The 10,245-nt window shown below is 44.0% G+C and overlaps 1 protein-coding gene across 1 annotated transcript in view; it reads left to right on the top strand.

The window, feature by feature from the left end:
• ADGRE5 (adhesion G protein-coupled receptor E5) overlaps window positions 1–10,222 on the top strand; it is a 180,701-nt gene extending 170,479 nt beyond the window's left edge. Inside the window, exons 16-19 of the mRNA XM_040414661.1 lie at window positions 5,964–6,055; window positions 7,711–7,879; window positions 7,986–8,087; window positions 10,083–10,222. Of these exons, the coding sequence (XP_040270595.1) occupies window positions 5,964–6,055; window positions 7,711–7,879; window positions 7,986–8,087; window positions 10,083–10,112 (393 nt within the window). The 3' untranslated portion in view covers window positions 10,113–10,222. The remainder of the gene's footprint in view (window positions 1–5,963; window positions 6,056–7,710; window positions 7,880–7,985; window positions 8,088–10,082) is intronic.
• Window positions 10,223–10,245: the final 23 nt, after the last annotated feature.

Here is a 10,245-nt window from a genome sequence, read left to right as displayed (position 1 = left end):
CATACAAATCTGCGGCTACATGGGAGGCTTGAGATTGCTTATGGGTGAGCTCAAGAGCCGTGATGCGGGACATTAATAAGTTCTGGGCTTGGGAACGTTATTTCTTTATGTGAGAGCCTAGAGCAATCAATTCGCTCCTAATCACAGCCTTGTGCGTCTCCCAAATAATGGGGATAAGCGGGGGTGAGGGCCCAGAGGTATTAATGTGGAAGAACTCGGACAATGAAGTTGATAGCCTAGAGACATTGTCAGGGTCCTGGATAAGAGTGTCATTCAATCTCCAGGTCCAATCCTTCTTTCGGAGGCCGGTGAGCGAGAGGGTTAGAAAAATCGGGGCATGGTCGGAAAGGACAATACTCCCAATTTTAGCATTAGAGACTAACGGGGCACTTGCAGAGGAGAGGAATAGGTAGTCAATCCTGTGATATGAAGTTTTGGCATGGGAATAAAATGTGTAATCCCTTCCCGAGGGGTTCAGTGTGCGCCACACATCCAATACATCTAACTTTTTCAGGGAAACCCTGAGGCGCCTCAGAAGCCTATGTGTGATGGAAGACCTGCCTGAGTAGGAATCTAGAGACGTCTCCAGGGCCACATTAAAATCCCCACCTAGAATAAGCATTCCTTCTTTAAAGGTATTCAATTGTCTAAGGGTCCGAATGAGCCAGCGGATCTGACACCTGTTGGGGGCGTATATATTCGCGAGCGTAACAGAGGTGTCAGCAATGAGGCCTTTGATAAACAAGAAGCGCCCCTCGGAATCTGAGGAAGTCGCAAGATGTTTAAAAGGAAGTCCTTTGTGCACCGCAATGCTGACCCCTCTGCTGGCAGACGTATGAGTACTATGGTACCATTGGGTGAATTTCGTGGTCCGCAATTTTGGAATCTTCTCAATTTTAAAATGCATTTCTTGAAAGTAGGCTATAGAAGTTTTATCCTTTTGCAAAAGCGAAAGCATTTGAGATCTCTTACATGGCTCATTCAGACCCCGGACATTCAGTGAAGATACAACAAAGGTAGTCATGGGTATAAAACATGTGACAATGAAGAGAACATAATCCTCTGGATAATCGCAATTCTAGAGCATATGACAAATTCTAACAGAGCAGAGAGGAAGGACAAAAAGGGAAGGAAAGTAGGACAGGCAAGGTAAAACATCAGGGGGGGGGCATCCGTGAGACTACTGAGAGCCATTGAGAGGCTTTCAGAGGGGGGGGGGGGGGGGGGTGAACATCACGATGTGAAAAACCAGTGTAACCCCAGGGTTTTGGCCAGCTGGGGTGAGGTAGCGGTGCAAATACAAAAGTCAGAACCAGGACATTACAACAGCAATCTGCAAAAACAGCAACAGTACCATCTACTCAACAAGGTCCTCATGAACCAGGAAGGGTTGAAAGCTCACCACACAACCATCTCCATTCGCAGTTGAACTTAGAACTTGGATAAATAGGTAAGTGACCTGACAGCTGAGAGCACAGACATAATCACTGTGCAGTGTAAGGGAGAAAACCCATAATGAGGTAGCGGGGGTGATAGACCCCTAACATTCAGCTCTTTTGCTGATCTTTTTTGGCCTTGTCAGCCTTCCCTGGGGAGACGTCGAGCCAGTTATCCGCTTGATCAGCAGGCATCCAAGAAGGGACATCTATGGGCGAAAGGCCAAGCGGGCCCCAGATGGTTTTCAACTGTGAGTTGCCTGCCATTTTTCAATATGGCCAGGCCAAAGAGATACAGCCATCTAAACGGGGTGGCCGATGCTTTTAAGGCGTCAAGCAATGGGCGAAGAATACGCCGCTTTGTCAGCGTAGTAGGCGCTAAGTCCTGGAAAAACAGGAGAGGGGAGTCCTCATACCTCAGACTGTCGGTTTCCCTGCTGGCTTGCAGGAGGTCAGCCGTGTCCACAAAGCTGAGTAGTCCGCAGATAACATCACGCAGTGGGTCTGAGGGCTTTGGTTTCGGGCATAATGCACCGCGCGTTCCACAACCACTGTGGCTGCCCTATCCGGGCCTAGTAATTGAGCAAAAATTTCAGCCGCCACCTTGCGGAGGGCTTCTGCCGTGATGGATTCAGGTAGGCCTCGGATCCGCAGGTTTCGGCGCCTACTACGGTTCTCCTGGTCCTCTATTCGGAGGAGGGCGTCGTTGATCAGGTCTCGGTGGGTTTGTAGGGTCGAGCAAGTTTTCCCCTCATGCTGAAGGATAGCGTCTTGGGAGTTTTCAAGCGCCATTACTCTGTGTCCTAGGCCACGGAGGTCATCTTTAATGTCCTCCAGGTCCCTCTTCAGAGGAGCTAAAGCAGCGTCCAAAAGCTCCTTCAGGACCGCTTTGGATAGGTTTGAGCGTCTCCGAGGTTGCCTGCACTCCGAGGCCTCTGATGCGCTGCCGGCTTCTGAAGGGTCTTCAGCGTCTGATGGCTGTGGCGCGCGCGGCGCCATCTTGGAGATCTCAGTAGGGCGCAATTTTGCTTGCTTTCTAAGGTACTGTTCCATGTCTGGCTGTTTGGAGCGGGCAGGTGTCAGCTCCAGATGGTCCTTGGTTCGGTCCTTGCCAGATTTCCCCATTGGTGTGCGAATTAATAGCATAAAAAGGGGTTAAAACACCAGCGTGAGTGAGGAGCTCAGGAAGCTGCTGCCATTCAGCTTCACGGTCAGGCTCCGCCCCCCATAGTAGTTATATTCTTGTACATAGGAGCAATATTATAGTAGTTATATTCTTGTGCATAGGGGGCGGTAATATAGTAATTATATTCTTGTACATAAGAGGCAGTAGTTATATTCCTATACATAGGAGCAGTATTATAGCAGTTATATTCTTGTACATAGGAGGCAGCATAATATTAGTTGGATTGTTGTACATAGGAGACAGTATTATAGCAGTTATATTCTTGTACATAGGAGGCAGTGTTATAGTAGTTAAATTCTTGTGCATAGGAGGCAGTATTATAGTAGTTATATTTGTGTACATAGGAGGCAGTATAATATTAGCTGGATTCTTGTACATAGGAGGCAGTATTATATTAGTTATATTCTTGTGCATAGGAGCAGTATTATAGTAGTTGTTTTCTTGTACATAGAAGGCAGTATTATAGTAGTTATATTCTTGTACATATGAGGCAGTAATATAGTAGTTATATTCTTGTACATAGGAGCAGAATTATAGTAGTTATATTCTTGTACATAGGAGCAGAATTATAGTAGTTATATTCTTGTACATAGGAGGCAGTATTATAGTAGTTATATTCTTTATCAAATTTCTTTTTATTTGAGAAAAATACACAGTCATGTAGGAAGTCATACATCTTGTGTCCAGACGCAGCTGGATAAGTGCATAGTAGTTATATTCTTGTACATAGGAGCAGTATTATAGTAGTTATATTCTTGTACATAGGAGCAGAATTATAGTAGTTATATTCTTGTACATAGGAGCAGTATTATAGTAGTTATATTCTTGTACATAGGAGCAGTATTAGAGTAGTTATATTCTTGTACATAGGAGCAGTATTATAGTAGTTATATTCTTGTACATAGGGGCAGTATTATAGTAGATATATTCTTGTACATAGGAGCAGTATTATAGTAGTTATATTCTTGTACATAGAAGGCAGTATTATAGTAGTTATATTCTTGTACATAGGAGGCAGTATTATAGTAGTTATATTCTTGTACATAGGAGGCAGTATTATAGTAGTTATATTCTTGTACACAGGAGGCAGTATTATAGTAGTTATATTCTTGTACATAGGAGCAGTATTATAGTAGTTATATTCTTATACATAGGAGCAGCATTATAGTAGTTATATTCTTGTACATAGAAGGCAGTATTATAGTAGTTATATTCTTGTACATAGGAGGCAGTATTATAGTAGTTATATTCTTGTACATAGGAGGCAGTATTATAGTAGTTATATTCTTGTACATAGGAGCAGTATTATAGTAGTTATATTCTTGTACATAGGAGCAGTATTATAGTAGTTATATTCTTGTACATAGGAGGCAGTATTATAGTAGTTATATTCTTGTACATAGGAGCAGTATTATAGTAGTTATATTCTTTACAGAAGGAGCAGCATTATAGTAGTTATATTCTTGTACATAGGAGCAGTATTATAGTAGTTATATTCTTGACAATTTTCTTTTTATTGAAAAGTAGCAAAAAGTTGTTACACCAGTGACCTTGCATCATAGTGATAAGGCAAAAAGAATGTACCGTTGCTGCACCAGGGTGGATAGGCACATCCCCCGAACATGTCTAAGCAGTATTAATAATGCAATTAAACAGACCAGAGATATAGCATGATAGTAGTTATATTCTTGTACATAGGAGCAGTATTATAGTAGTTTTATTCTTGTACATAGGAGGCAGTATTATAGTAGTTATATTCTTGTACATAGGAGGCAGTATTATAGTAGTTTTATTCTTGTACATAGGAGGCAGTATTACGATATAAGAATCAGTGTCAAAGTAAGCCAACCAATCCTTAGTGTAGAGCTAGACCAGTGTCTATCCCTGCACCACCACCATCATCCATCCTGAGCCCCTGTGATACATCTGGTGCAGATCTAGGCAGCCAGTCTAAACTTACGCCATCTTTAAGATTAGTAAATCTGGGCCAATGACTTATAGGGCTAGCTCAGCTCAATGTAATGCAGTGATCCATTGCTTAATTCTTGAGAATAAGTACTCTTAATCCATAGGCAAATGAACAGATAAGTGTATCAAAGGCAGGCTCAAGCCACTCTGTGCACCCTTGTTCCTTCTGCTTTCTCTGCCAGCCCCTCCTTCTCCTTCTTTAATGACAAGACCAAGTTCCTGCATAATTATCTAGCCTGGTTCTGTCAATCAAGAAAGAGAGGGAGGGGCTGGCAGAGGAAGCAGGAGGAGCAAGGGTGTACAGAATGGCTTGGGCCCTCCCCTCCATATGCCTAAAGAAGCACTCCCACAAAAATGTATATTCTGTGACTCATTAGAAAGGTACATGATGTAATCTGTAGTGAAGATAATCTTCTTACCATTGACTGTATTTGTGAGGTTTAACCTCCCTTCTGATCCTCAGCTGTGTCATGTGAACAACTCTCTGATCTCTAACTGACACCGGACAGGAAGTCAGTAACTTCTCTATGCATTCCTATGAGACTGACATTGAGGCTCCCATAGGAATACATAGAGAAACTGTCTCCCTGTTCACACATAAGATGCTGTGTTATTTGGAAAGTCAGAGTGCTGGTCACATGACACAGCTGAGGATCAGAAGGGAGGTTATAACTCACAAATACAGTCACTAGTAAGAAGATTACGGTACTTTCACTACAGTTTAAATCATGTACCTTTCTAACAGGTCGGAGAATAAAAAATGTTTGTGGAAGTGCTTCTTTAATTACTCATTTGCATATGGATTAAAAGTACTTTTTCTCTAGAATGATGCCACAGATCCCTAAATGAAAGGTATCATTATATTCAACTGAGCTAGCCCTACAAGACATTGTGCCTGGTTTATCAGTGGGAATCTAAAGAGTGCCCGTGGTTAACACCTTCTTTTTGTCTGCAGTATGAAAAAATCTGGTAATACAAATAATGACACAAACTAGAATCTCTGTGCAGCACCCAGTGGTCATGACAGGTACTGCAGCTTATGTGCTAAATAGATACTAATTGATAGATAGATAGATAGATAGATAGATAGATAGATAGATAGATAGATATGAGATAGATAGATATGAGATAGATAGATAGATAGATAGATAGATAGATATGAGATAGATAGATAGATAGATAGATAGATAGATAGATAGATAGATAGATAGATAGATAGATAGAGATAGATAGGAGATAGATAGATAGATAGATAGATAGACATTAGATAGATAATAGATAGATAGTGGCAGGCAGACCGTTTTCATATTGCACCCAGCTCCACGCTGCCCCCTGCAGTCTTCTTCTAACATACATCTCCTGCCCCTGCTTAGGTGAACTGTGGGATTTTTGTCCTCACCGTGTGGAAACTTGCTGAGAAAATGTCCTCTATCAACCCAGAGCAAGGACAATTAAAAAGGATCAGGTAAGTGACACATCACTTATGTCTCAGTAATGTCACAGTAACATAGTTACCAACATTTGAGTTGGTAAAATCGGGGCATATAGGCCCTGCCCCTGGAACACCCTGGACCCACCCAGAAACACCTATTTGTGGGCAGGATTTTTGACCCAGGAAAGCGCGAATTTGCCAGGACTATGTAGTACTACCGTATGTCAGTAGTGTGTTTCTCTGTGTGCATTCACTATGGTGTTTGTATGGAAGTTTTCTTCCAGAATGGGTTTTCTGGACAAGCAGTAAGTAAGTAATAGCCATTATCTCGTTCCTGGCCCCAAACCTCCCACCTGTGAAAAGGTGTAGAGCTGATCTTTGGAAGAAGGCAGCCATGTTTTTCTAATCCCGGACAAATCCTTTATGACTTCAGACAAATACTTCTCCTTTTTACTGCTGTCTTCAGTGCTGTATTAGACACTTCTCGTCGAGGTCTTGGCTGTTGTATTCCTTTTCTGAAACGCGTTGGCGTATGGTCCGTGTAGGCATCTGTAGCTCTAGTAGTGATGTCACAAAGGCGCTCGTACGGAGCGTGCACGTTCATAGTAACGTTTGTTAGCGATGATTGGGCAGTGTAAAGGTACCGTCGATTACCCGATGAATGTGCAAAACGCTCGTTCGCATTAGCGAACGCTCCTTCCCATACTGTGGAGGCGATCGCTGCATGTAAGTGCACCAGTCTCCTCCACCAGGTAGCAGCAGATTGTCAGAAAGGAACGCTAATATCATCCCGTGTACAGGGACCTTTAGCGTCCTTTTACACAGACCGATAAGGGTGAGTTCACATCACCGTTATAATGTAAAATAACGGAATCCATAAGACGGAAGAGGCATTCCGTTTTGCTTTCCATCATAATAGAAGTCTATGGGTAAGCATAAGGGATCCGTCTGGTTTCCGTTATGCAGAACGGAAAAAAAGTCCTGTCGAGAGGTGCAGGTCCACCTCTGAGACCAGCACCCTTCTCCAGAATAGACCCCCAAAAGTGAAGGAGAGCGCACTGCGCAGCTTGTTCTCTATTCATTTCTATGGTTGGTCCAATAGAGATGAATGGAGAGCGCATGGTTCCATTCACTTCTATGGGACTAGTGAAGATAGCCAAGCCAGCGCTGGACTATTTTTGGCAGTCCCATAGAAATGAATGGAGGGCAGCCTCTCCCTTCAGGGATCTTGTTCTGAAGATATCTGTGAGTCCCGGAGGTGTGACCCGCACCTATCTGACATTGGTGTCATATCCTAGTGATGGGACAACCCCTTTAAAGGTACCCATAACACCTTCAATAGATGCTGGCTGACAGCATGTGAAGGGTGGGAGTTGTCATTTCACAGCAACTGGAGGGCAGGAGTTTCTGACACCTGCATTAGATTGTTGGATGTTCTCTCCAAAAAGTATAATAATGTATATGGCCAGCTTAGCTCCCCTGTTCCTACTGAGAACACGCATGCTCGGCCAAGCCAAGTGAGCATGTGTATGGGTTAGCTGGGAGAGATAGCTACTCGCCAAACTCAAAAGCTATCTAACATGTATGACCAGAAGCAGCACATATCGGCTGTAGTCAAGGCTCATCATAGCACTCATGTATACACACTTCATATATGGCTAATGGAAAGGTCTTCACACCTTCTTTAGGACCCTGACCATGACGTCTTTGGCACAGCTGTGTATCCTGGGGAGCTGCTGGGCATTCGGGTTCTTCATGTTCAACACGGCTACACCCTTTTTCATATACGCATTCACCATCCTCAATACGCTGCAAGGATTACAGATCTTCTGCCTGCACTGCCTGATGCACAAAAAGGTGACGAAGGGGAGATGTATGGGGGGCAATCATTCATAATCTTATTAGTACAGGGGACACAGGGCGTGTCCTCTGCGATACTCATTCTGTCATCTCACATCCACAGGTTCGGGAAGAGTATAAGATGTGGCTCTGCGCGCTCGCTCATTTCAAGACTCCAGTCTACTCCGAATTCAGCAACACCAGCAATTCACAAACACATACCAAGGTAAGCGATGGGATATGGCGGAGCGATTGCAGAATGTACAGAAAGGGCCTCAACCAAGACTGTTATTATAGGTCTGATAAGTGTTTGGGAGATTCTGCAAGACATGGCTTCTACGGTAGGGTTCTCCACAGAGCATTCAAGTAGAGACTCCAAGAAGATCTGTCAATATAGTCCTGAATTTGCAGGGACAGTCCATGCGAATGTGGGCCGTCCTGGCTCAAACATAGGCAGGGCTTACATGCCACAAATCTACCAGCTTGTGTTAGTAAGAATGCTCCATGGGCCACTGTACCGGCTGTGCCCACGATGAGCAATTTTCTGTTTACGCCACACATTTTCTGCTCCAAAATGTTATGGCCTGGTCATTAAAGGGGTTTTCATCTATTCATTAAAGGCAAGTGTCATTTTGCAGTGTCTTTCTACTGTCCTGGGGTGACATGAGCACGTAGCTCTCTGTCCATGATAGACGCTCCCCTATGTAACTGAGGGATCTATTAACTAGCTGGGCATCATGGATTTGGTTGGTTATAGGAAGTGCTACATACAGAACGTAAGGAATCTAGAGAGAATTGTGTACATGGTGAAAATGGGGCAGGGGGGTGGAATAAAAAAGATGGACCTGAGGTAAGCAACTACATTATCATAACTGTTAAATACCATAAGAATCCTGGAAAAACCATTTAAAGGCCTTTCAGGTCTGGTTGTTAAAAATGATGCCTGGAAAAGAGCTGCTTCACTGTATGGAAATAGGCTTCCTTTACTGAAACTGTCTAAGGGTACTTTCACATTAGCGGCAGGGCGAACAGCCTGTTGGATCCGTCCTGCCGCTCCGTCCCCATTGACTATATATGGGGGCGGAGTTCCTGCGGCAGCAGGACAAAAACTACGACATGCAATACTTTTAGTCCGGCTGCCTCTTGCTGGGCACTGCCGCCGGAACTCCGCCCCCTTTATAGTCAATGGGGACGGAGCGGCAGTCCGAAGGCACACGTGAACTAGCGGCAGGACAGATCCGACAGGCTCCCCTGCCGCTAATGTGAAACTGGCCTAAAGGTAATGTTCACCTGGGGTGGATATGCTGCAGAAGTTCAGGTCTCTGCTACACGGACACTTTTTGCAGCACTACTGCCTGACCACGAGGCTACATGCAACTCAATGGAGCAAATTTACTAAGGCTTCAGATGGCAGAAATTGAACACTGGCTGTCTAGCCCTGCCCTAGAGCCAACAATGGAGAATATGGTTTTGCAGACTCCAGTGACACTATTTGCCCCATACCCATAATGATGTACAGCGGCGAGCTGATTTTCCAAGTTAGAGCTCCACGTCACAAACACAGACATGACGCAGCCGCTCTTCTCGCACAGCGTCAAGTCACAGTGCGAGCACCACACTCACCAGTGCTTTCTATAGAAGATGCACTACCGTTTTTTCTCCCATTTGTGGTTTTCTACAGTACACCCCAAAAAAATCATTTCACTAAAACCATTAATAAATTAGGGTCTGCTCATTAAAGGGCTAAAAAGAGGTCTGGAAAACAAAACATCTGCTTGCTTTCATTGCAAGAAAACATTAGGCCTCATTTACCAGATCTGCATGCATCGGTTTCTGCCTGGCTGAAACCTGCCAAATCCCATTATAGACAATGATGTCTAGCGGTGAACGGCGGTATCTGCCTAGGCCGGATCCAGTGAACTCTGGCAGGCTGTTCCTCTGCCGGATGAGTTAGACGCAGATATGAAACTAATCTTACTAAAAATCATCCCCGTGCTGCAGGAAGATAAAAATCTGGGTAGAATTTTTAAATCCACAGCAGATCTGAACTTTGCTACCAGGTGGACGTACCCAAACCATTAGACAGCCCTGGCTGCCCACTGCTTACATTTGTTAGACAGCTCAGGGAAAATGTAAGCTGTGGGTAACGAGGGCAGCTCTAGTTTTGATAAGTGCATTGTGTGTCGTGGTCACCGTACAGTAATGTTCTCGTCTCTTACAGGGAAAAACAAGCAAGGATTCTGGCTTATGATGAACGACGCTTGGCTACTCCAGGACTCCGTACCATAAAGGTCATCCTAAAGATGCTCCCATTGTGTGTTTCCACCATTCGGCTTTCAGTACATGAAATATCAATTCCCGGGGAACACCTGTATAAAAAAAAA

Source organism: Bufo bufo, chromosome 1 (genome assembly GCF_905171765.1).
Source record: "Bufo bufo chromosome 1, aBufBuf1.1, whole genome shotgun sequence".
NCBI lineage: Eukaryota > Metazoa > Chordata > Amphibia > Anura > Bufonidae > Bufo > Bufo bufo.
This window is presented reverse-complemented; position numbering and strand designations above follow the sequence as displayed.